The 27,235-nt window shown below is 38.3% G+C and overlaps 2 protein-coding genes across 6 annotated transcripts in view; one reads left to right on the top strand and one right to left on the bottom strand.

Moving 5' to 3' along the window:
* GEMIN5 (gem nuclear organelle associated protein 5) overlaps positions 1 to 1,355 on the bottom strand; it is a 43,205-nt gene extending 41,850 nt beyond the window's left edge. The window contains exons 1-2 of one of the 3 annotated variants that reach the window (XM_045551296.1): positions 1,099 to 1,355; positions 139 to 299 (exon numbers count right to left, since the gene is read on the bottom strand). In XM_045551296.1, the coding sequence (XP_045407252.1) occupies positions 139 to 299; positions 1,099 to 1,264 (327 nt within the window). In that variant the 5' untranslated portion in view covers positions 1,265 to 1,355. The remainder of the gene's footprint in view (positions 1 to 138; positions 300 to 1,098) is intronic. The other 2 variants (XM_045551299.1, XM_045551297.1) reach the window with 2 other exon arrangements.
* A 421-nt stretch (positions 1,356 to 1,776) lies between these two features.
* MRPL22 (mitochondrial ribosomal protein L22) lies at positions 1,777 to 26,650 on the top strand. Of its 3 annotated transcripts, none has more exons than XM_045551294.1 (7): positions 1,777 to 2,943; positions 3,022 to 3,070; positions 13,327 to 13,444; positions 17,851 to 17,916; positions 19,006 to 19,083; positions 20,495 to 20,564; positions 26,373 to 26,650. In XM_045551294.1, the coding sequence occupies exons 1-7, from the start codon at positions 2,916 to 2,918 to the stop codon at positions 26,582 to 26,584; spliced, it is 621 nt and encodes a 206-aa protein (XP_045407250.1). In that variant the 5' UTR covers positions 1,777 to 2,915; the 3' UTR covers positions 26,585 to 26,650. The 3 variants fall into 3 exon arrangements, with proteins under 3 accessions (XP_045407250.1, XP_045407249.1, XP_045407251.1); XM_045551293.1 differs by having other exon boundaries at positions 1,779 to 2,943; positions 13,309 to 13,444; XM_045551295.1 differs by having other exon boundaries at positions 1,793 to 2,943; positions 13,357 to 13,444.
* Positions 26,651 to 27,235: the final 585 nt, after the last annotated feature.

Here is a 27,235-nt window from a genome sequence, read left to right as displayed (position 1 = left end):
ATAGAGTTTTTATCTAATTAATAAACACAATTATACAAGTTGCCCTGCAGAGATGAGCTAGGAAAACTCTACTTGAAGCAAAAGAACCCTCAGCACAGACACGTAAAAACAGTCTGAGAAACCAGTAAGCCATCCTACCTGATGGAGTGCATGTTCTGTCACAACTGTTTTTGTCTCTACATCCCAGATTTTCACAGTCCCATCATCGGAGCTGGTGGCACAGAGGTTGTATTGACCAGGGTGATGAGAAAATGTGAAACCAGAGACTCTTTCTGTGTGTCCCACCAACTCTCCTATGACTTCAAGCAAAATGAAACTCTAGGTTAATTAAAGTGCTAGCCAAGATTCCTAGAAGAATCATAGTGTTGCTGGATGATGAGTAAGCAGATGTTGTGAAGTTACTTAACCCATGGTATAACAAAAATATCCACGAATGATTACCAGAACCCCCAAGTGCTGGTATTGGCTCTGTCAGGACACTTCAGACAAGCCATTTTCTCTCTTTAAGCTTCAGTCTTCTCAGCTGTAAAATGATGTTGATAACCCTTGCTGTGCTTAATTCACAGGCTGGGAAGCAGCTCAAATGAAGACAGCGAAAGAGATTCTTATTTAAATCTGCCCAGAAGTCGTTTAGAATAGAATAAGTATCTGGCACATCATATCCGAAGGCACAATCAAAGCCTAGTTTGGAGCCTGAAAGCATCTGGCTCAACCCATTCATCTTACAGAAATGAGTGTCACATATATGCAGGATCTTGCTTAGGGTCTGCAGCTGTAGGCAGCCCCCAATCCCAGGAAGGTTCCCAGGCGGCTAGGGCACACTGGGTGGGCGAAGGAAGCCATAGATGTTATAAATGGCCAACTTTTCAGTAAGCGAGCGGTCCCACGTGCAAGCGCCAGGAGGCGGGACAGGTCGGCCACAGCCTGATGTAGCTCATTCTCGGCGATCCGATGCAACTCAGCTTAGTGGCTGTGGTCAGACTCTTCTTCCTGCCTGGGCCTCAATTTCCCTATCTGTAGAAAAAGGAGTGGCTGGAGATGCCCCCCTAGACGCCCCCGGGAGCGCAGAAAGGCTAGGGCCCGGAGTTGGGGAGTTACCTCGAAACGGGGGAGTCCCAGGGCTCGCGCCCGCGCCCGGGCCCACGCGGACAAGGAAGACGGAGGTACGCGCCGCGAAGCCGAAGAGGCCCCCGGGCACGGCATCGCTGCAGCGGGCGCAGTACCAGTTGGGGGAAGGCGGCAGCGTCCGCGGATCTTGCCCCATTGCCACAGGTACAGGCCGCTGGAGCTAAAGGAAGCAGCCCAGGGACAGGCTGATCGCAAGCCCCACGCCGCAGCCGGGAAGCGGGGCGGGGCGGACTCTGACCCCGCCTTCTCCGTCCGCCGCTACGGCGCTCACCGAGGCCCAATCGACACCGCGCGCTCGGTTCGCGCCGCCGCCGGGCTGGGAAGGGCGGGGCCGCGGGCGCAGCGCTGGGCTGCCCAGCCTAGCCTGGGGCAGGAGTTCCGCCGCCACCCTGGCGAGCGCCTGGTGTTTGCCTAAGCCCAGCTCCGGGGTTAGACATTCTCACTTCGCACAAGGCACAATATGAGGGGATTGGACCGTGGAGCTACCTCCCACTGCAACCTCAAACTCCTGGGCTCACGCGATCCTCCTGCCTCAGCCTCCCGAGCAGCTGGGACTCCTGGCACGCGACACGCAACTGGCTAATTTTTCTATTTTTAGTAAAGACGAGAGCCTCGCTCTTGCTCAGGCTTGGTCTCGAACTCCTGACCTCAAGAGATCCTCCCGCTTCAGCCTCCCAGAGTGCTGGAATTATTTTTTGAACGCTATGTGCCAGGGCAGTTTGCTAGTTGTGGAGATGATTGAAAGATATATACAAGAAGCCAATTAACAAAAGATAAAATTACTAATCTGGAATAAAAAAGGAAAGGAACAGTTTCTGCAACTGGGTGGAAATTTTGGCTCCGGGTACTTGGTACTCAAAGATTAAAGAGAAGCAAATGGAGTGACTTTTGATTTGCTTGCTTGAGCGCCAGCTTGTAAAGGGAATCCTATGTAGTAAGTGCTGTGGAAGAAAAAGAATAGAATTTTCTTCCTACTTTCAGCAGGCTAAAATGCTCAGATTCTGCACTACCACTGTATTGCTTGTTTATATTGGGTACCGGGCACTCCTACATATGTGACAAATAGAAACATAAAATACCTATCCTCAATGTAGAGAGGTCAAACATATATTTGGATGTGTCCAGGGGCACCAATTTTGGAGACACGCAGCCCTGGATTGACCACTGGTTTTGCCAGTTGTTAGCTACGAGACTTTAACCAAATGATAATCCATGCCTTGCTGGATTGCTGTGAGAAATAAATGAGGTTTAGTGAAATGTCTGCTGGATATATATGGTAGTAAGTGCCTGATGAATATTAACTCTCTTGGTTGATCTCTTGGAGGTCAACCAGGAGATTAGTAGGGATTAGGACATCTTGCATCATATTTGAACCATTCGTTCTTTAAAAGAGGTTTCACACCACCGGAAGTGATCTTTACAACAAACTTATGCCTTAGAGATAGTTATTTCTGACAAGAAAACTGAGGCCCCCAGGGTTAAGCCGCTTGTTCATGCACTCTGTTCTCCACGCCTTTCAGGCCATTTGTGAGGTAAGGCTTCACAATTTTTCTGGACCCAGGTGAATTTCCGAAAGCGCACTAGTTTTTGGCCTTTATTAAGTCATTCATTCCCTGGCGAGGCTGGTCTGACCACGCGTTGGTGCAGCGTGTTCGCGGTCTCCATGACAACTCCGCGGATGTAAGTAAGGCTGGGTTTCCCAGCGGAGAGAGAAGCTGGAGTACTGCGCATGCGTGTTGCCCTGACGCTGTTTGAACGCGGAGGCTTCCGTAGAGGAAGGGTGAAAGATGGCGGCGGCAGTCCTGGGACGGTTGGGTAAGGATTTATTAGTGGTGAAGCTCCAGAAGGGAGTCGAGGTGGGGTCTGAGTTGACGGCTTGTGTTGCTGTTGCAGGTGCGTTATGTATACAGAACCCGAGGAGCCGGGGGAAGCTGGCCTTGGGGTAAGTCTCTCGCGTCGGAGTTTGAGAAGGGCCCGAGGCCTCCTTACTAGTCTGCCAGTTACTGAGAGCCTGTGTCCTGGACGATGCTTGGAGCTCTGGCGCCAGTGAAGCGAACTGACAGCCCGAGTCACCCTGTTTTTCTGCTACCTTATTACATAGCCAGGCCGAGGTCAGAATTACCCACTGCCCAAGGGCCACTGTAAATGAGTTTTCTGAACAATCTCCTCTGATCTTTCTGGACATGGTTAGACTGTTGCATCTCCATATGGAAGCGTCCAAAGTTTTAGTTACCTCTCTGGTTACTTACTTACGTGGGGAGGGACTGTGTCGTATACAATGGTGGTTTACATCGTGCTTAACACTGTGTTAAGTGCTCTATATGCATTATCTCATTCTTATAACATCTTACGAGTAGGTACTGTTATACCCGTTTTTCAGAAAAGGAAATTGAAGCCCCGAAACGTAAAATAACTTGTCCAAGGCCACTCAGTTATAGGAAGTTTTGGAGCTTGGTACTGTATTCTTCAGAGCATGCTGTGGCATTAGGACTAAAGGGTTCTTTAAAGGTTGAAGAATGCAATCTAGCTGGAACCTTTCCCTGCCGTCTACTTATTGTCCCTCTTCTGCAATTCAGTTATCGATGTTTGGAGGTTGGTAATCTGATTGTAAATTTTCTGGTTGGTACATTTGTTAGCATTTATCTTGGTTCAGTTCATATGCTTTTGAGACAGATAAGTTGGGTATGAATCTATTTTTTAACTGTGTGATTTTGTAAAAGTTATTTATCCTTTATAAGTTTCAGTTATCTCTTATGTGATAGAAAAGTAATATTAATACCTATCATAGATTTTTTTGTAGTGAGGTTTAAATGAGATAACCCATATGAAATATTAGTACATGTATGACATGTAATAATTTCACCGTAAATCCTAGCTGCTATTAATGTTTCTATTAGTATGAATTTTTATTGAATTCCTGTTATATTTAGCCCTGTCCTAGGTTTTTGGGTCCTAGGGGGATGAAGAGGTGGGTTAATGAAGAAAATAATAAGCACTTGCTTTTAGGATTTGTCTACACTTTGCTTTCTAACATTATCTTCTATCACTGCACACCTAGCCATATGATTTACTTACTTTTTCTGAATGTGCTGTGCATTTACTTGCTTCTTGTCTTTTCCTGCTGTGCCCACAGTTCCTGTCCATAACAGCAGTCCTGCCCATTATTCAAATCCCTGCTCTGATGTTTCCCTTTCAGGAAGTTATCTCAGATCTCTCTCAAACAGAAAGAAACTAATTTTTCTTTCCTTCTAGCATGTGTGTCTTCTGTAATATAATGGCTTCATGTATATGTGTCTGTGCCCTTTACTCGCTTATGTATCTTGGACAGGTAGAGACAGTTCTTGTTCCTTTTTGTAGTTCCGCATTTGGTCTTACACAAAGTAAATATTTTGGTAATGTTTGTTGATTTGAATTGTCTCAGACCAGCTTGTACTAGGAAGCTCTGAATAAGAAATTTGAGCAGTTTGGCTTTAGTGTTTTCATCTGTGTCATGATGTAAGAATGTTGGATTTTGCTGGATAAGCTCTAAGATGCTTTGCATTTCTGAAATTATTTATATAATTTTATGAATCCCCATTCCAGACTTTCTATTGGAGAAAATGACTGTATGAAAACTAAGTAGAAAGGTATAAACAGTGCTCATGATAATTATGTAAAATTTTAGAGATCATCTGATTCAGTGATTGGAAACTTAACTGCATTGAGGCACTGGACTAGAAATGAATGAACTAGAAGTGGTCTATATAAAATGAAAGAGTGGTAGGGCCTGTGGTAGTCAGGCGGTCAGTAGAGTACATTCCCTATCTAAAGGCATTGAATTGGGTTAAGAAAAATGCTGCTGACCAAATACAACTTTTCTACAGGCTATATTTGTTAGCGGACTGACAGTTTTCAATCTTCGAATTCCAAGTCTCCTATTTTACCAATGGGGGCATTTGAGAGGTTTTGTGACTTACTGAAGGTTATACAGTTAATAAATGGCAAAGTGGGGATCTAAAAAAAATATTCTCTGGCTTTAGATAGTGCTGTGTCACCATGGGAGTGATGGAGTGATGGGCCCAGAAGGGATTTATCAGGAGAGTCTTTTTGGAACAGGTGATTTTTAAAGTTTAAGTTTAAAGAGTGAAAGAGTATATTTTGGTGGTTTAGAAATAGAAGGGCTAGTGTAAAATTTTGAAGGTACTAGTGACTAAGCTGTACATAGGTTGAAATTTTCCACAAGAAAAACCAATTTGGAAATGTCATGAGTTATCAGTTTGGCAGGAAAATGATGATAGCAGTGTAATATATTAGAGTAAACACTAGGCTGCAGGAGCTGGGTTTCAGGTCTTTGCCAGGGACAAATGTTCTGGCCTTGGGCAATTTGCTTAACTTCTCTGAGGATTAGTTTTCTCATCTCAATAAAATGAGGATATGAACCTTAGAGAGTGGTGGTGAGAACTTAGAGACTAATATGTAAAATGTCTACTATAGTGCCTGGTACTGTGGAAGTGATGGGAATGATACCACCATGAAGTTATTTTAAAGGAATCTGATTTTTATGCTGGAAGCAATCAGTAGCCACTTTACACTCTTAGATGAGATTGTATATCTCTCATCTATCAGCCCTAGTTTTATAGAACAGTTGGCAAGAAGAAACTGAAACATAAATTAGTCTACTTTTCTATTTAGTCAAGTCACTTTTAAAAGATTTTTATAAAGTAAAAGGTAGAAATTATCTCTGGTTTTTGTTCATCTGTACTTTTAGTGTTCTGATTGCTGTGACTCCCAAGATTTGACATTGTTTTTGTACCGTCTTATTTAAATTTAACCTTGTGGTCTGAGGGATTATGAGTCCTTACCTTTTAGGACAATGGTTCTCAAATTTGAGTCGCAGACCCCTTTGAGAATATGAGGAAAGCCACAAAACATTTTCCAAGAAAAATTTATCTTGCATTTATAATTTTGCTTGTAATTTCATAGTCTTCAGTCTAGGAATCTCTGCACTGGGGTATCATAGCTAAGCATAAGCGTCTGTTTGTGACACATGAGGTACTGTAATATTTGCCATGCAATGAGCATACAAAAATGATTAGCAATGTGAAGTGTGTTGAAAACCATGTTGAGCAGTAGCCCTTGCATTAATGGTTGAAATAATATTTCCTTCAATTTATTTGGAAAAATTTCAACCCTACAGGAAAGTTGAAGGAATATTAAAGTATCCTTCAGCTGGATCCACCAGTTGTTTACATGGCTTTAGCGGTCTTTATAAATAAATATACGCACTTTTTTTTTTTCCCTGAGCCATTTTGAAAGTGAGTTGCACACATTGTGGTACTTTACTCTTAAACATTTCAGGGTATGTTTCTAAAAGTGAAGGCAGTCTCCAGGAACTACAAAGCACAATCAATATGGGTGGTATAATTTAAAGATCTTTTATTTTAATATTTTGATTGAAAGTATTCAAATAGAAATCAAGTGTATGCTGAATTTATGTTTGAAAAAAGAAAAATTGACCATTATTTGTAGCTTGACAATAAACCCTAAAATGATCATGCACAAAACAAGATCTTATAGGTGGACATTTTCAATTCCATGATACTTATATTCATTTAGTCAGTCTCTTATGTGATACTTTATTTCTTTCAAAGCACTCACAAGCCAGTTCTTTTGATTAGAGTTTGTGTCTGGTTGAAGTCTAACTCATAGACCTAAAAGGTTTCTGTACTAGTTTCCTAGGGCTGCTGTAACAAATTGATTGCATTTAGGGCTGAACAAGATAATTCAGGATAAGTGCTTTCCTCTCAAGATCACTAACTTAATCACATCTTTTGCCATGTAAGTTATTGTTCACAGATTCTGGGTGTGAGGATATGGACTGGACATATCTTTGGTGCCACCATTCAGCCCACTGTATTCTCTTTTCAAAGAGGTCTTATAGGTCATCTTTGGGTCTTCCCTGCAAATCACACCTTTACTTCTACTACTCCCTTAGCCTGGAGTGCCCTTTTACTTGGTCTCTGTCAAAGTATGTACTTTCTTCAACACTCAGCTGAAGTCCTATCTTTAAAGCCTTTCCGCCTTTCCGATTACCTCACATTGCTCCTTCTTCTGACATCCTTTCTTTTCTTATTTTATTTGATTTTATTTTTTGAGACAGAGTCTCACTCTGTCGCCTGGGCTAGAGTGCCCAGTGTCACAGCAACCTCAAACTCCTGGGCTCAAGCAATCCTACTGCCTCAGCCTCCCAAGTAGCCTGGGACTACAGGCATGTGCCACCATGTCCGGCTAATTTTTTCTATGTATTTTTAGTTGTCCAGCTAATTTCTTTCTATTTTTTTTTAGTAGAGACGGGGTCTCACTCTTGCTCAGGCTGGTCTCAAACTCCTGAACTCAAAGGATCCTCCTGCCTCGGCCTCCCAAATGCTAGGATTATAAGTGTGAGCCACCATGCCCGGCCCTTCTGACATCTTAATGCCTATTGGACGTTTATGGTTACTTCTCTATCTCCCTAACTGAATTTTCAATCACTTGAGGGCTACAATGATGTTTTGTATCTCTTTGCATCCTCTTCACCTAGAATTACTTGTGGTATAATAAAAAATAGATTTGGTTTTTGTCCCTGATTCTTGGCACAAAGCTCCTAAAACCCTTAGAATTTCATTAGTAATAAGAGTGTCTGTAGTTACTCTTAACAAGTCCCTTTGGAACAAAGGGCATGGCAGGGGCTGGAAATTAGATTATAAAAACTTTAACAATGAGGTTTGAGATTCTCAGAGCTTTGTGGTTGGTGAACACATTAATATACTGGGATGGAGGCTTGCTTGGAGAAGGTTTAGAAGCTCTGTGCCTTCCCCTGCCTCCATACCTTGCCCTATGCATCTCTTCCATTTGGCTGTTCCTGAGTTGTATCCTTTATAATAAATGTAAGTAGAGTGTTTTTCCAAGTTCTGTGTGCCATTTGTTATAGCATATCATTGAACCTGGGTGGAGGGGTCATGGGAACCCTCAAATTAGAAATCAGCCAGACAGAAGTACGGGGAGCCTGGGCAGCCCTTTTGCAGCTGGCATCTGAAGTGGAGGCCATCTTGTGGGACTGAGCCCTTTAACTTGTAGGATCTGATGCTAACGGCAGGAAGATAGTGTCAGAATTGAATTCAATTGTTGAACACCCACTTGGTGTTGGAGAATTGGTTGTTGGTGTGGAAAAACTCTACACATTTGGTATCAGAAAAAAGACACTATAAAATATGTCAGCCTTGAACAGATGTAAATTGTCTGAAAGATTGCCAGGAATTGGGATTCTTTTTTTCTAATCCAGTGCCATGAAGGAATCCTAACTGCAAATGAAGCATGGGTACAGATTTCCATCTTTATGTAATAGCATAGCTTGTGCTGATTATCCAAATTCTTTTAACTATTTTAAGTATTCTTTTGTACTAAATGAGGCTTTTAGAAATTCTATATGCCCATACAATAAGTTACTAATTAGAGTATGACTGATTAAATGATACAGCAATGATCTGAAAGGGTTAATGCCTTAGTTTTGAATGATTATTGACACCAGAGGCTTCCACTAGTTTCTCTGAGGGAAAGCTTTAGGTCTGTGAAACAGGAAGTTGATCCAAAATATATTCATGAACTTTTTGATTCATTCTCAGATTACTTTTAAAAATTGTTCTGCTGAGAATTGTGATTCTTTGTTTTCTATTTGTTCTTATTCCTCTCTACAGTGGGCCAAAGTCTCTGGTATATAAACTGTATCATGGAAAAGGAGAGTAACAGGGGGGCAGGCAAGAATGGGACTTCCTTTAAATACTTGCTTTGGGGCTATGCTAGCTTACCCCAAGAAATTACAGATTGGAGATCTGTGGGATGAATCAAGCCTGCAGGCATGTTTTATTTGGACTACATAGTGTTTAAACACTCCTTTTAAAATCAACATTAAAAACTGGCAGATTCCCGTAAAAGTCTAGATTTCTAGATTCTCTTCTGTGTTGCAATGCATGACAACAATTGTTCAGATCTGAAGAGTGTACCACCCTTTAGAAGGGGCATATACCCTTCAGTTTTCTTCAATTTCCAACCACATGTAAACTTTTTGCATAGTTATTTATACCCAGTCTTCTTACCTTATTTGGCTGTCCCCTGTATTATTTTATTTATCCTACAGGTATATATATAGTGCCTGCTGTGTACAAGGAACTGTTCTAGCACTGGGGATTTTGCAGTGAGCAAAACCAAACAATATTCCCTGCCCTCATGGAGTGTACAATCTAGTGAGGGCAACTAATGAGCAAAATGAGTAAAATGTAGAGTCTTAGATAGTGACATCTGCTTAGGAGAAAGTAAAAGCAGAGATTGGGAATAGAAGAGTGAGTGTGTGTGTGTGTGTGTGTGTCACAAGGCCTCACTGAAAAGATAACATTTGAGTAAAGATCTGAAGGAAATGAGGGAGCAAGTTGTGCCAACATCTGAGCAAACATTCTAGACTGGTAGAACAGCTTAGAGGAACCACACCTGGTATGGTCAAGAACAGTGAGTGAAAGAAGAGGGAAGATGGTATAAGAGATGAGGTCAGAGAGGAATAGGGAGTAGGAGATCAATAACTTCATGGAACAAATCCTTTTAACCAATTTGGATTCAGTCAAAAGGCTGCACTCAAGGATCCAGAAGGCCACATGTAGCCTTAAGGCTGCAGGTTCCCGCCCATTTGGCTCTTACTCGGTGTGAGATGGGAAACCATTGGCAGGTTTTGAGCATGGGAGTAATATGATCTGACTTATGTTTATGAAGGGTTCTTTCTGGCTGCTGTATTGAGAATAGATGAGAGTGGGGATGGGGAGCAAGGATAGAAGCAGAGATCCCTGGAGTTTTTGGGTAAGAGATCATGGATTAGGGTGGCTGTGAAGGTGGGTGAATGGTTGGATTCTGGCAGTATGTTAACGATAGCTGATAGAACTGGCTGATGGATTGGATGTAAGGTGTGAGAAAGAAAGGTGACACCAGGGCTTATCACCTGAGCCACTGGAAGGATGGAGTTACCATTTATTGAGATATGAAGACTTCCAGAGGAGCAGGTTTTGGGGAGAATATCAGGAGCTCAGTTTGGGGATTGTTAGGTCTGAGATGTGTAAGCATGCAGGTGGAGATATGAGTAGGCAATTGGGCATATGAGTTTGGAGTTCAGGGAAGGGAAGTAAATTTGGGAATCATCGGTGCATGCATAGTATTTGAGATGTGAAACTGGTTGACTACGGGAGTGGGTATAGATAGAAAGCAGAAGAGTCTGAAGATTGATTCTAAGGCAGCCAACATTTACACATCAAGGAGGGACATGAAGAAACAACAAAGGAGACTGGGCAGAAAGGTGAGAGGAAAACCTTAAGTGTCCTGGAACCCAAGTAAGTAAAGAAAGTGTCTCAAGGAAGAGCAAGTGACCAGAGATACTTATGTCATTCTTAGGGTGAGGATTGAGAATTAACCATTGGATCTTGCAACACAGATGTCTTCAAAGACTTTGATAAAGTAGTTGTGGTAGAGTAATGCAGGCACAAGTCTGATTGCAGAGGGTTAAGGGTGAACCGGAGGATTGGAATTGGAGATGGGTAATTTAGGCAACTCCTTTAGGGGTTTTGTAGTGGTACCTAGAGAAGGGTTTGTTTTAAGCTGAGAGATATTAGAGTACTGTATGTTTGCTGATGGGAGTGATCCAATAGAAAGTAAAAACATGATGATGGAAAGGAGGAAGAGAGAATCTGCTGGAGCAATGTCCTTGAATAGGTGGGAAGGAATGTTACCTAGGAGGCAGGGGATGGGATTGCTCCTAGCTAGGGGATAGACAATTCATTCACATTAACAAGAGAGAAAGTAGTAGGTATGTATGAACATACATTCAGGTAGGTATGTAGATTAGGTGCTGGGAGCTTGTGTAAATTCTCTTCTGATAGTTCAGTTTTCTCAGCAAAATAAGAAGCAAAGTTATCAGCTGAGACTGACGATGAGGGAGGAGATATGGGAAGTGTGAATAGCAGGATGAGGTATGAAATTTGTCCATAGGGGCTAGAAGAGTAAATAGACTAGGGGAATATGGTAGGATTGCCAGGCAACCTTAAGGGTCCATTTGGGATTTATGAATAAGAATATAAAATTTAGGCATTTGAGGTGTCATCCCTGGTTTACGTATTGAGAAAAATCTGGCTTATTAACCATTTACATGTTATCACATGATAACAGGAACCTTTTGGAATAGAGAGGTCCTGTTCTCGAGTCTACAAAAACTAGCACTTTTTGTTTTTGTTTTGTTTTTTGCTGTTGCTGTAGCTCATAATGACTTTCAGCTGGGGGTGATTTTGCCTGCCAGAGGACAGTGAGCAAAGTCTGGAGACATTTTTCATTGTCACAACTTTTTGGGGGCTTCTGGCATCTAGTGGGTAGAGGTGAGAGATGCTGCTAAACATCCGACAATGCACAGGACGGATCCCTAGTTGGCTCAAAATGTCAATAAAGCAGAGGTTGAGAAACTCGGAGCATGTTATGGTTCAAAGTTGCTGGAATTTCACTTTTTTGTTTGCTAAACTCGTTTCTTTGTTTGATTTGTCCTTTTACAAATTAAAATTATGTTGAGTTATGAGAATATACAGCCCCTTTGTTTTAGATTTTAATTGAGGCAAGAGGGAGGATATTCAGTCTCAAGTGTAGGATTCACATAATGTTCTTAGAAGTAACTTTGGAACAAAAAACTTTTTACCTTGCTGAGTGTAATAGCATGATATTCTCAAGATTAGCCTGAGGCTAGCATTATCTTCACTTGGGACTTGGATATATTTTGTACTAAAAATTTCAAAATGAACTTTGAGTAGTAAATAGGTATTAGTTTTCTTTTTTAAGTTGTGACTTTAGGAAGTCCTCAGATACTCTGTCTTACCTGAATTGACTCTTCAATCCTACAATTTGGCTTATATATGCTACTCTTCATTTTCTGATGACTATGGGTAGAATTTTAAAAATGATACTTAAACTTACCCTCTTCCAGTATTGGTAGCTAGAAAACACCTGAATAATGAGAGTAAGGAAATGTGGATGTTTGTTGCAGTATACTGTTTATGGTGAGCTCTGACAGTCTCACAGTGCTGTGGGCACCTGTGTGGATATTCTGTGTACAAGCACTCTGGAGCCTTGGTTCACGCCTAGCCTTCTTTTGCCCAATTTATGCAGAGATATGGTGAAGCTAAAGGGATCTGAGTTTCCTAGTAAGTGAAAAGCTGTTATCAGTAATAATGATATTTTAATTTTAAATGATAAAAGATAATCCAGAGTGCCTTTTAAGGCTGCCTTTCAGTGCTTTAAAAATTTTTTAAAATTCATTTTGATTCTTTAGAATGCCAGCAGTAAACTAGAGCTATAGGCAGACTTAAAAGTTTGTTGGAGATTTTGTTGGAAAACAATTTTACAGAAGGGATCCTAGCAATAACGCATGCCATCATTTGTTAATTCCACCACCTTCCTTTTCTTGGGTTTGTTTTCTCTGCTGACTCTTCACAGGCTTTCTCACATGAGAAGTCTCATAAAAGCCTCAGTTTTGAATTAGTTTGTATTTTCTATTTTACCTTAAGGTGGTTTCATTTTATATGCTTTAATTCAGTGTTATTCCAACAACTGGCCAGGAGAGGGCATGTAGGAACTTTTGATTTATTTTATTATTATTTTTTTGAGACAGGGTCTTAACTCTATTTCCTGGGCTGGAGTGCAGTGGCTTCATCATAGCTCACTGCAACCTCAAATTCCTGGAATCAAGGGATCCTCCTGCCTCAGCCTCCCAAGTAGCTGGGACTACAGGTGCATGCCATCACACCCAGCTATTATTTCTAGTTTTTGTAGAGACAGGATCTCGGTGTTTGTCGGGCTGATCTTGAGCTCCTGACCTCAAGCCATCATCCTGTCTCTGCCTCCTAAAGTGCTGGGATTACAGGTGTGAGCCATCATGCGTGGCCAGGAACTTTTGATTTAATGTACGGTGTTTCTAAATTAAATACCCCATTGGAAATATTTTCATTTGATTGTAGTAATTTAGTATTTGCTCGATAATTCAGTTCATGAATTACGTGAGTCCTGAAAGTGTTACAGGTATTCAGAAAGCTGATGTGGTTCAGAAGATATGTAAGCTCTGCAAAAAGATTCTAAGTGTCTGTTATTTTATAGGTTTCTTTCATCTCACAGTGTTTTACCCCAATCATATATCCATACAAGTGCTTCTCTTGACATTTCTCGAAGATGGGAGAAGAAGAATAAAACTGTTTATCCTCCACAACTGCCTGGAGAACCTCGGAGACCTGCAGTAAGTATGTGGGCAGAACTAATCTTTTAATTTTGAGAAAGTGGTCTTACTCTTATGTGGTTAGCAATGATTTATTATTCCATGTTAAAAAAATAAAAATTATACAGCAATTTGCATGATCCTTTCATTGACACAGAAAATGTACTAGATTTATCTCTGTGGTGGTTTGAAGGATCGTTACTGCTTTGCTTATTTGTTTGCCTTTGCTTGACCTCCTGGATAAGGGCCTTAACTGTAAAACTAAGCTGCTTATAGTTTGAGACCCTGATTTTTGACTCCAAGAGGCTTGATGATGAATTCTTTGTAATAGAACATGTGGAGCTGGCTGGAATGACTTAAACCATTGGCCAATATTTAAATCATATACATGATTTTTCCAATGTTGAATGTAGACCTACCAATTTTTTTTCTGTTTGTAAGTCACAAACATTTGAACATAAAGTTTGAATTTAATCAATGGATTTCTACCTGAGATTTATCTTATCTTTAGCTGCTCAGAATTCTTTTACCCTCTCCAAACTTTTAGACATTGCTGTAGTCTGAGATATAAAACCAACTTTCAGCTTAATGGGAATTTACTGTGGAATACATACACAACTATTAAAAAATTTAAACAAATAATGATAGAATAAACAAGATGAGAACATTTGAATCCTTAAAATAAACTGTGGTAAATACTTTAGAAATAGAATTACTGTGTTAATTACAAATCATTCAGTTCAGCAAACATCTTCTAAAGATTTTTGGGATTCAAGGCTACTGAATAATGTCTCATCTAAGTAATAATAAGGACCATGTCATTTGCTTAGTGTTTATGTGAACTTGACAGCATGCCTTTCATTAAGAAAAGATCAGTTAGTTGCTAAGTATTGGTCTGAATCGGCACAGTCTTACGTTTTCCTTTTTTTCTGATTTGAGGGAGTTAATTTAATGACTTTAAGAGCTCCCACCTGATTATGAAATAAGAGGAGGAAGAGATTCTAATAGTTTAAACAAATAACTTTTTAATTTCATGTTTTGTTACAGAATGTGGGCTATTGACACCATTTTGTAATTAACCAAAATTTACAAAAAGTTACACAACTGCACAAATACCATAGATAAAATATTTCTTATAGTTAAGGAGCTTTCTTTACTTCTTACCTGAGCTCTTTGGCACTCCTGACCTCAAGCAATCCCCCCGCCCTGGCTTCCCAGACTGCCAGGATTACAGATGTGAGCCACCGTGCCCGGCCTTACCCGAGCTCTTTGAAATTAGGTATTACTTGGAAATAAATCATAATGGTATTTGTCAGGTCCAGAATCTAATAGCAGAATTTTGTATTGTGCTAATCTTTTTGGATATTAATTAATAAATGTATTGATTTCCTTAAAACAACAGAGATTTATTCTCTAACAGTTCTGGAGCCCAGAATGCTGAAATCAAGGTGTCAGCAGGGCTCTGTTCCTTCTGGAGTTTTTTTGATATTTAAAAAAATACACTTCATGATATATTTTGAATGGCAAAACTCAAATATTAATAGTTGATAGTATGTCATCTACTTAACTTTAGCAAATGAAGAACAATGTCAGTCCAGTAATTTATTGTATATTGTATTTAGTGACACTATTTTGATTAACTTTTTGTATCATTTATTCTTCTTACACAAATGCCTGTTTGAAGGCATTTGGTTTGATTATATATAGGCACTTTGGAACAATCTAATTTAATTCTCTATTTTGCACAGATTTTGTTCCAGTAATCCTTTTGGGGACAAATTATGGCTTTTGGAAAATACCTTAATGTTTTCTAACTTTAAATTGTATTTAGTAAATTGACATTGGTGTCTCAACTGTGCCTGCTTTGACTGAAAATGCTAATACTCATCATAAATACCTAGCTTATTTATAGGAAATAATTCACTTATTTGGACACATAGTTCACAATACTGTGCTATTATGTATAGTGTCCATTAGACTTGCCAGCTGCTAGCTGCAAAATTTAAAATTAGTTTTTTCTCTAGTTTAAAAGAGGGCCAGATAATATTTACCATCTACCTAATTCTGATCTTCTGCATTGGAATATATAGTGAATAAATAATAGTGGATGTGGGTAGTGATTCAACCCTGTAGCAGTAAATTAAAAATAATGTCACCCATGTAGACTTGTTTTAGGCTACTCTGGATATTTTTAATACCACTGTACTAATTTAGCAAGCACCACTTTCTAAACAGTGTAGATTCTTATGTAGACTTTATCTTATATGTGGCTCCATACTGGTAAAGAAAGTAAGCCAGAGAGAAATTAAAGGGCTTTCTTCATGATAGTCACCCCTTGTTAATTTGGGCTCAAGTTTACTTTTGTGGTATCTTTGAAAAAAGCAATGTTAAATAAAAGTGTGATGAGACTGTATCAAAACTCGTTGAACAACCATTTCTATAAGAAGCATATTTTAAATTTATAAATTAATCAACATGCTGATAAGTCATTAAGGTGACTCTCATAGAGCTCTATTAAGGACTTTTATTAGGTAACACTTTTTACTCATTTGAGTTATATGCATTTAAAAATAAATTGATTTCTGTATAACTTGTTGGCTTAGACATTTCCTAATTTAGATTTGCTTTTACTTCATTTGAATAGCTATTTTGTACATCATGTCCTCACTCAACTTTACCTAATTTACCATATTGGTTAGTTAATGGCAGCAATATATAACTAGGGCTTCTCACCTCCAGATTTTCCATTTTGTTTGTTTGCCATGATAGGTTTATTTACTGAGACTTTTTGTCTAGTTTATCTTTAGAAATTGCCCTTAGACATTTCACCTGCCCAAAGTAAATGTTGAGCTTTTTAGTTTTTGGAGAGGATGATTAAGAAACTTTCCCCTTTCTTGTAGACACTTTATTCCTTTTGCCCATGTTCTTGCCAGGAGTGTGTGCATGTGCATGCACACTCGCTTGCTCTCTCTCTCTCTCTCTCTCTCTCTCTATATATATATATATATTTTTTTTTTTTAATAACAAAACTTGAGGATAATCATATACAATTCAAGTTTAAAGATATCTCACCACAGGAATCTATGAATTAAAAGGTTTCTATATAAAAGATTTCATTGAGTAGATTAATTTTTGCAGATTAATATTATAAGTCATGACAGTTCTTCTTTCCTCTCCCTTGCTCCCCAGGACACTTTATTGCTGGGAATGTCATTAGGCTATTGCTACAGTTTCAGGCTGTCTGCTTCTATTACAACTGAAATGAAATCTGCTGCATTTTAAAAGATGGCCACTTGAGAAAACTCTGTTGTTCTAAGGCATTTGAAAATTTCCAGCAGCAGTCAGAATGTTGTTAATAAAAGTTTTGAGATCTTGCTATTGTTTGTCTTAACAAATGTTTTCTAATTTTTTAAAAGTGGCAGTATGATATAGTAGTGGGAAAAAAATGGTTTTTAGAGTAAGAAGGGGAACTTTTGAAGGTACACCTGCGAGACATTCTGTTAGACATTGGTAGGTGCTTCATGTACTTTTTCTTTGGTTTCCAGCTTTGTCTCTCACAAGCTTTGTGGTCTTGGATAAGTCACTTGATTTCTGATTTTCAGTTTGTAAAAGGGTTATAAAATGTTTCCTCTCTCAATTCATAGAGTTAGTTTAAATGAAATAATGAGTCTGAAAAGTGCTTTGTGAACTATAAATTGTTTAGTAGGTGATTGATTTTAAAAAAACAGGACATACTTATCACTTTAAATAGAAGGCAATAAAAACTAATATTTACTGAGAACTTAACCATGTGCCAGGCACTGTAAAACGGTTTCTTTACATAGGCTATGTTATCTTATCCTTATAGTTTTATAGGGTAGATACCATTATCTTCATTTTAAAGAAGAGGAAAGTTAGGCAGGGAGAGGATAAGTAGGTTGCCCAAGGTTATGTAGCTAGTAAATGGCAGAGTTGGGATTTAAACACAGGTAGTCTGAATCTAGAACCTACACTCTTGACCAACCACCTGGAATATTGGCTTTTCATGTGAATACACTTACCTTTTCCATTTTGCCATTTTGCCATTTTTCTCGCTAATAGTGAACTTTTTTCTTGTTGTACCTTTTTTTTGTTCTTTTAACCTGCTAAATGTTTTCAAGACATTTTCATTTAAATCTTTTACCATTCGTCTGGATAGAAATGTTGCCAATGTTGGCGTTAAACTAGCCATTTTATGGTTTCTGTTTCTCTCTTAGTAATCTTTAAAATAGCAAGACTTTGGAAAAAAACAACTTTGTGTACGGAAAAAGAATCTCCAAATTAGTAATGTTTTTATTTCTTGTGGCACTTTTTGTTAGGCACAGAAAGTGGAAAAAATATTAACAGCGTCTGTTACTGTCGTTTTGATAAATCTGCTAAAGTTTTCTTCTTGTTTTCCTATTTGTAAGGAGATCTACCACTGTCGAAGACAAATAAAATATAGCAAAGACAAGATGTGGTATTTGGCAAAATTGGTAAGCTAAAATGACTATTAATTACTGTATAATACCTAAGAAAAACTATGAGTCCTCTCCTCCCCAAATTTGAAAAATCAAAACAATTTGCCTTGATTTCTCTAAAAAGTGAGAAATATAAAACACTTGGTAGGTAATCAAAAGAATGACAGTTGGTAGGTAATCAAAAAAAATAATGCTCAGAGATGTATGATTTTTAATTTTTACCTTCTGACAAACTAAATCACATTAGATATTTAAAGTGAAGGCATGAGGAGTCTGGCTATCACCACAGAATCCAGGAAGCTTACTTATCTGTAAAAGTTGATTCAACTTATTTTAAAACTATTGCTTTTCAGGTTTTTTTCCCTGGAAAATGAAATTTGTAGGTGAGGAGAGACAGAAGCAGCAAATATACATGTAATACATTTATCTGGTAGGAGAAGGAGATGCCTTTAATGCCTAATGTGGTTATTGCCAACCTGTGGTCTCTGTTTATACCATCTTCTCTCTTTTAATGTTATTGAAACTATTACAGTCTAGGTTGTATGATTAAAATGTTTAAATTTGATTTTGACTTGAAGGTGGTATCCCTTCTCAAACTTGTTTTCTTCTCTTTTGCCTCAGTTCAGTTCACTGTATTTAGAAGTTATTCAGACTACGGAAGGCTTTTATTTTTCATTGAAAAAAGAACATTGACTTTGTTTTTTTTTTTTTTTTTTGAGACAGAGTCTCACTTTGTTGCCCGGGCTAGAGTGAGTGCCGTGGCATCAGCCTAGCTCACAGCAACCTCAAACTCCTGGGCTTAAGCGATCCTACTGCCTCAGCCTCCCGAGTAGCTGGGACTACAGGCATGAGCCACCATGCCCGGCTAATTTTTTTTGTATATATATTTTTAGTTGGCCAGATAATTTCTTTCTATTTTTAGTAGAGACGGGGTCTCACTCTTGCTCAGGCTGGTCTCGAACTCCTGACCTCGAGCGATCCACCCGCCTCGGCCTCCCAGAGCTAGGATTACAGGCGTGAACCACCGCGCCCGGCCGAAAAAAGAACATTGACTTTGTACACTAATTTCTTTATTCTCTCTTGTCTATCACCCTTTAATTATAGATACGAGGAATGTCCATTGACCAGGCTTTGGCTCAGTTGGAATTCAGTGACAAAAAAGGGGCCCAAATAATTAAAGAGGTAGACTTGGGTGTGGTGGTGGTGGGAACAGGGGGATGCAGCTGTCTTGCTGGTGTTAATAAGCTCAGCCTAAATCATGAATTCCCTGAATTTTTTGATGTGAATGCATACTTAATATAATATGGATTTAGGGCACTCAGTTTTATTAATATCCTTATTCTTTAGGAATGATATATGCTTTAGGTATATTTTCCAGACACGCTTTTATTGCTCCAGACATTTATTAATTCATTTTTTTTTTACGTCTGTGATGCAATAAATCTTATTTTTAATGATTTGGGGCTTGGTATGTTTCTAGAAGATTTTTTTTTTTTGTCAATTCCAAATGAGAACTTAAGATTTTATAATTGGTTGAATGGAAAGAGCACTATACTGGAACTCAAGAGACTTGAAATCTGGTCCTTTCTCTGATATTTTTCTTGTAACCATGAACCAGACACTTATTCAGTCTGGTACCATTTTTCTCACCTCTAAACTATGTGGGATTGGATTAGATAATCTCTAAAGACCCTTCCAATTCTAAATGTAGCTGATTAACTAGGTACAAATGTGCTGATGGTAATTGTGCTGACTCATTTTAGGCACGTGAATATTTTTGTTTCAAAAAGCTGGGTTGACTATTGTCCCTTACCATCTGGGGATATCAGCATTATTTTCTGTATTTTCAGTTAATTCTCACCTAACGTCTGTTCTTTCAGTTTAGTGGTTGAATAGTTGAAATTGATGGATTCAAACTTCTAAGAGGTTCCTGTTGTAATGCTGTGATTTTACTGTATTTAATTCAATTCAGAATGCATTTGCTAAGTGTCTATTCTGTACTCAGCCTTGTACTATGTTCTTTATCTTTAAGTGAGTAGAAGATTTGGTTTCTTTTATTTCTGAGAACAATTGTCCTATTTTAAAAATGTATTCTGGAGGAAGTTAACTTAATTTAAAATATCTATGGAGAGTAAACTTAATAATTAACTTTTTAAAGGAAATTCTTGAGTATGATTTTCTCCACTTGTCTGATGTTGTTAATGGTTCCTTTGGATCTAAAGTTGAAGAATTTTCAATAAGATTTAGCTCTTGAGTTTCATGAACTTTTTGATAAGTCTTTGACTCAAAGACAGAATGTTCCTTACCAAGGGGTACTGCTTACAAGTGCTGCTGTCTCCTTCTTTACAGCTTACTCGTGCCATTTAAAACTTAGTAGGATGGACTGTTTTCCCTGCATTTGCAATTCTTGTATGAGGAAGGAAAGCTCCCTTCATCTTAGTCCTCTTATCACTTGATATTCTCTTTTTAAAATTGACTCTAAAATAGAGGCAAGTGATTAACAGTCATATAACAGAGATAGCATGAGATGAGGAATTAATTCTGTTTTAGTTCAGGTTTAGCCACATAAATGCCTTTCTTTTCCTTGTTTAAGGTTCTCTTAGAAGCACAAGATATGGCAGTGAGAGAGCACAATGTGGAATTCAGATCCAATTTATATATAGGTAAGATTTTTAATATTCTTAGTGTTGGAAAATGTCTTCCAATAGTAATGCCATATTCTTTAACAACAGTCTTTAATATCTAACCACTCAGAACTTGCTTTGGTGGTGAAAATTGCTGGTAATAGCTTACTGTTCAGCCTTAATCATGTCAATTTAAATTTATTATAAATGATAATAACTGTGCTGTTTTATTCTTACCTGTTCTGTGATGAGACTGAGATCATGAAACTTACTGCCAATAGTTATTAAATAATGGATACCAAGACTGGTATATAGAGTGGTCTTTTAATCATAACAAAACAAAGAATATAACTGATTTTTTTTTTTTTTTTTTTTAGAAAATAAGTTCTTTGTCAACCAGGAGATAAATATATGATCACAGGTGGACTTAAAAAATCTTTGTTTATAATGTGCCAAGCCAGATGCCTAATCCATAAAGGTGTTCTATATTTTAACCTTTCAGTTATCAGAATGGAAGATCTGTTGAGTCATAAAAGCGGAGGGGCCTTGGAAGGCTCAGATGACCCAAATGTGTTTGTTCTTCTTTGTTATTACATCCTGAAGCATTATCTCTGCTTTTATATGCTTGTTCCATATCAAATTAAATTAAGCGAAAATGCTTTCAGAAGCATGATGCACTGTACAAATGTAAGAGCTTTTTTTGCAGCATACCTTTGCACAGCTCTTTTCCTAGAAGGAGATCAACATTTATTACAGACTTCTGTTGCTCCCTCCCAATACCACAGTAAAGTGGAGTAGTTGCTGGAGTTACTGGTTTCTGCTCACTACAGCAGCAGTTACTCCTAACCTCAGCAGTTTTGTAATCAAACAGAGATGTTGTTGAGCAAAATTTTCTCAATCTGCCAAACCTACATATAAGGAGGACTATTTTATCTAAAGATATTTTAAATTCAAGATATGGAGAACTGCTACTCTCTAGATTGGGGTGGAGGCTGAATTACAAGGGAAATTAGTTGTACTTTATAATTCTTCAACAACAGAGACAAAAAGATCATCTGAATTCCACTTTGTCACATTATCTCTGCCTACTGGAGATAATTACCGTGGTTAGGTTAAAATCTCACTTCAACTCACCTGGAATTGATGCTGGTAACCATGCAGCCTTATGAAATTCAAATTAGTTATGATTTTCTATTGAAATATCTTATTTTAAAGCTGAATCTTGCATAATTTTATTCTAATACATGCACAGATGCAGAGGGAAATCAAAATGGCAACTCAGAAGGTGCAGGGCCATAGTAGTTAATTATAAGTGTTTTCTTCTGGGAGTAGCATGAATAAATAATGCTGAGGAGGGCTTGGAATCATTGGAGGGGAGGAAATGGATGAGGAGCAAGACTATGTGCTTAAAACTTCTTGGCAATCTTTCCTGCTTTATGAATATCAAATCAAATTTAAGTAATTTTTTTTAATTTCATAGGAATGTGAGATTCTTAGCTGATAGACTTTGTAATGGACTTCAGATACCAATGAAATAGGATTTGTCTTTAAATCTTTTTCAATAACTGTCTTTAAATCCTTTTCAGTAATTGAAGTAAAGAAAGATGGGATAAGGAGCTTAATCCTGTCATTTCAAATGAAGGAGCAAGATCCAGTGTTGCCATTAAGCAAAAATATATTTAGCCAATCCTGCACAAATGGCCCTTTAATTCAGAGTTCTCCTTATGCACATTTCGACTGAAAAATCTCTGCCCTACCTGTATTCTCTTTTCATCTAGTTCTATGGTAAAGTCACTTTTCTTAAGTAGGGCTAATAAGTTTAGATGTGTCTAATGATTTAAAAAATTTTTATACACTAAGTATTTTGATGCCTAATTCCATAATCAAAACAGATGAGTACCCTCAGGAAGATGAAGTATCTTACCATGACACGTTGCAATTTTGTCCCTGTATTTGTTAAACTTCCTCAGTAAGAATTATCTGAGGTTCTTAATAAAAATACAGATTCCCAGGCTTTGCCACAGACCCCTGGGTCTGAAACCCCAGGGGAGAGGCCTGAGAAGCTATTTATTTAATCGATACTTTATTGATTCTTACACATAAAATGTGGAAAACTGATTTATCTCATTGTATTCTTGGAAAAGGCCTAGACATTGCATTCCATAGACTTCTATTAGAGTTTTGAAAGACTAGTTATTTTTTGGCTACCATTTCAGTTCAGCAATGGCCTGAAATAAGTGTAGGCATTTAAGGTATTAATAAGTGCTTTTTTGGTTACATATATTCTCATTATATGGTAATTCTTTCAAATGCCTAGGTCATTGGCCTAAAGCTAATACGTATTATTGCATGACCACAGATTTAGAAAGTTCATTTCCTTTTCAGTCTTATAATAATGAGTAATAAATAACATTGTGAATAGGCCTTAAAAAGTGGATATAGACTAATAAAATGTCCCTGCTTAGTGATTTATGGCATCTAAAGTGATCACTTTAGGCAAAGTGATCTACTGGCTTTGTATTAATACATCAGTCTTCTGGGCTAACAGTGATGGAGGTGGGGAGGGGAAGGCTTCTACTGTTAAAATTTCAAGATACACATTTATCTAAATACTATTATAGTAATTGGCAATATTTTAAGTACATGGTACCTGTTGGGCATTATCTTTAGAAGAGCACAGATTGTTCTCATTTTTGAGATGTCTTAATGTTTTCTTCCATTCAAAAAGTATTTGAGTACCTTCAGTGGGCATACTACCCACATAATTAGGTAATGGTATATCTTTTATATCAGTTTAAAATATCTAGCACTTGTAATTTTGTTTTTTGACAGTAGTATCCCTTTGGAAAAAAACATGAATTGTTCTTCTGAATTGGAATAAAACCATGTACACCATTAATATTATATGTACTTGAAAAACTTTGAAACCTATGTCAGAATTTGAGAAAATTTACCAGAGACCTCTGTATTGAAAATAGTGGCATTAATTAGGAGATAATGTATTTTAAAATCATTTCTGTCCCTGTGTATCGTGAACTTTTGGGGCAATACAAAAGGAATGTAAGTTTGGTTGAGGAGATGACTTTTATGGATGAAACATGAACACTTACAAAGATAGCATATGATTTGGGACCAAAGAGAGAAATACAGCATTGTTTGAATGGAGAAGAAAAGGTCAATATGGGTTAGAATAGTCATGGAGATTTTTTAGAAAAATTTGGCTTTTGAAGATAGGCTTTTGGGGATTTGGAGGTCTGTCTGGGAGAAGAGCACATTTTCAAAGTGGGGTAACCATATAAGCAAAGGCACATAGGTTGGAATAAGTAGTAATTGTGTGGTATAATGAGTAGAATGGTATAAAGGAAGTAGAGGGTTGACCTAGAGTAGATAAAATTGGAAAGATAAATTGGGCCTAGATTCCAGAGGGCTGAACATGGCAGTCCATGGCATTTGGTTCAGACTGTATTGAAGAGGTTTGAGCGAGAGATTTATTTTTATTAAATAATAAGGTATTAAAGTAGTGTTTTAAGACTATTAACTGTAAGTAGTAGTGTTAAAATTGTGGTCTGTGGGGAATATAGGGGGAGAGCCCTCGATATCTTGGTCGCTGCTATATCTTTAGAGTCCAAGATAGAGCCTGGCACCCAGTAGGAACTCAGAAATACTTGTTGATTGAATGAATGGCACAGTTTTGGATCTTCCCCAACCAATGTTTCAATCAGAACAGGTCAACATGATAGTGTTTTATATATTGGGCTTCTACATGCTGTTTCGTTTTAATTGGAATGGTTCCACATACAAAAGCAGTTTGCAACCCCTAACATACAGGATTAGTGGAGGAGAGGAATCAGAAACCAGTTTGGAAGCTATGCTGTAAGTCCTGATTTCATTCACACCTCAGGGTGGCTGTGTTGGGTATTCCCATTGCAGTGTATTGAAGAATCCTGGTGTTTCAGAAGAACTGCTGTTTTGGTTTTGACATAAAGAAATGATGGCATTATGTACTGTAAGATAGGCAGATGATTTTTTATGGCTTAAGGATGAAATCATGACCAGCATTTAGCAGGTATTAAGCTTCTGCTCTTGTGCAGATATCCGTAATTTGTGTTTTGGGGGAGGTAGAAGGGAAGTGAGAGTTGACACGAAACATGGTAGGGTTGATCATTGTGTTTTAACAGGTTATATAGTGCTGCACAATTAGCTAGTTTTGTTATATCTTTCACTGGATCAGTGTTTGTTATCCTTAGAGTATTTGGAAATTGGTGCTCAAGTTGGGTAGAGTAGCAATTTTGGACAGAAGCAGCCATCGTGTTTGTAAAATGTGTTTTAGAAGTTTTCTACTCTCTTTTCAGTCTCCCTGTTCTTATTTGTAGGTTTCCTTTGGACAGGTTGATTCTGGGAACCTACAAATAAGATGGTGGTGCTTCATTACAAAGTGATTTGTGCAATGCTGCTTTCTCTTTGGAAATTCTTAAGCTTGTTTCTTTAGTGCTCAGTGGATGAAGTAGATATAATTAAGGGCAGTAGCTCTTTTCTTATCTCACTAAGACCCTAGTTTTCTTAATTACTTTCATCCTTAGCTTTTTGTTTGGCAAAGCTGGAGGCTTCTGCAGAAACTCACTTCATGAAAAGACATTGTAGTTAGAGGGTTGTCAAGTACATACTTTGATCTAGTCCCTATATTTATAAAGGTGTGTCATAGTGAGAATATAAGAATGGTGAATGTTGAAATGGATAATTTGACATGTATTCTGTAGACGTTTACGCTTTTAAAAGTCTTATTAACTCAAAGTAACTGAGTAAATACATTCAGAAAATAGTAGAAGGTAGCTGCTACTCTGATTCACTGTGAGTGAACAGGGTAATAGATTTCTTTTTATGAACTATTTAAAAGGTTCTTCAAATTTCAAGGTCAGACTTTAATATGCAGAATGGGGGAGGGGAGCTGAGAGGGCAGTCTAATGCTGGAGTTCCTAAAACTAGCTATGAATCAGAACTTCTGGGGTGGGGGTGAAAGTGTGTAAGTTTGGTCAGGATGTAATTTCCAAGGCCCACCATAAATATACTAAATTAGAATCCCCAGAGGTGGAGGTCTCAGCATCTGCAGTTTAAATATGTTCTGTAGGTTAGTCTGATGTAGCTGGTCTAAGAACCAGCATGTGGGAACCATTAGCTCTCGTGGCTTCTCATCACAATTAGAGTAAAATCAGTACTCCCTGCCTTAGCCTACAGGGTCCTATATAATCCTGTCCCTGCCATTATCTCTGATCTCTTTCCCTTGTTTGCACCACTCTTCCCCTTGCTTACTATGCTTCAGCTTGCTAGTTTTCTTTCTTTTCCTAAAACAAGCCAAATACATTCCTAGCATTGGGCCTTCGCACTTGCTGTTTCCTCTGCCTGGAATACTCTACCCTTAGATATTTGCATGGATGATTCATTCTGGTCTTAGGTCAAATGTCTCATCCTCAGGGATGCCTGTTGACACCCCCAATCTGCAGTTGCCCCCTGCACCCCAGCAATCTCTGTCATATCATTCTGATTCATTTTATTCATAGCACTTGTCCCTAACTGAAATTATCATTTTGTTATTTTTTTTCCTTAACCCTCCTGAATGTAAACTGCATGGAGGCAGGGGCCTTGCCAGCCTTATTTGCTCTTGTTTCTCCAGCACTAGAATAGTTCCTGGTTCTTAGTACTCAGAAGAGACTTGTTTTGAGACAAGCCTGCTCCAGTCAACCAGTGAGATCATGTAATCACAGGATCCAGTCACGGAAAGGACAGAAATTCCTCAGCTGGTCAAACTATGGTTAGTTATTTGCTATAATTCTCTTTTTCTTCCCTGTCTAGCTGCGTCTACCTCAGGGCGAGCCCCGGGCCTGAAACGCATCCGCTACCACGGCAGAGGTTACTTTGGGATCATGGAGAAGGTTTATTGCCATTATTTTGTGAAGTTGGTGGAAGGACCCCCACCTCCACCTGAGGCACCAAAGACGGCAGTCGCTCATGCCAAAGAATATATTCAGGAGCTTCGCAACCGGACTATCATTCATACTCTATGAGGGGGTATTCACGCTCCACAGTGTATATGGTTTGCCATTTATTTTCTAAAAATAAACAAAATTGAAAGACAAATACTCTTTATGGATTTATCATTGAATTATTGAAACATGGTATATAACTGCTAGTTTTATATGAATATTTATAAGGCTTTGCCCATCTCTCTTGAGCCTCTGGGCATATTTGTATGCATTTGCGACTTGGAAGGGGAAATCATTTTTAAACATAATAATAAAGTATAATTCAGAAGGCCTTTTGAATCCCTTTTGAAGAGAATGTTAACTTCCCAACAAGTGTCCTGCACCAGTTTTGATACTAGACTTGAATAGAGTGTCCTTATTTCGCTTGATTTTCTCTTAGAACCTGAGGAGGGTATAGTGGAGGTCAGCATGGCTGCGTGTCGTTTCATAGCAATATCATTCAGTGGTTCTGTCTTTCCTTTCACTGTTAGCACAGGCCAGTGGGCAAGGGATTATATTTCCCTTTACTGCTTTAGCAGTCATTTGAAATTACAGGAGTTTATTACCTATACTAATTTAAAACTCCAAAAACCCTTTGACTTTGAAAGTTTTCTTTGAAAGTCAAATAAAGTCTGTTTTTATGTCTTCTTCCAACAGTGCTTTATATTGTTTGGATATCTGGTTTAGGATTAA

Source organism: Lemur catta, chromosome 5 (genome assembly GCF_020740605.2).
Source record: "Lemur catta isolate mLemCat1 chromosome 5, mLemCat1.pri, whole genome shotgun sequence".
In the NCBI taxonomy this organism is placed as follows: domain Eukaryota; kingdom Metazoa; phylum Chordata; class Mammalia; order Primates; family Lemuridae; genus Lemur; species Lemur catta.
The sequence above is the reverse complement of the archived record's forward strand: the minus strand, read 5'-3'. Positions and strand labels throughout refer to the sequence as shown.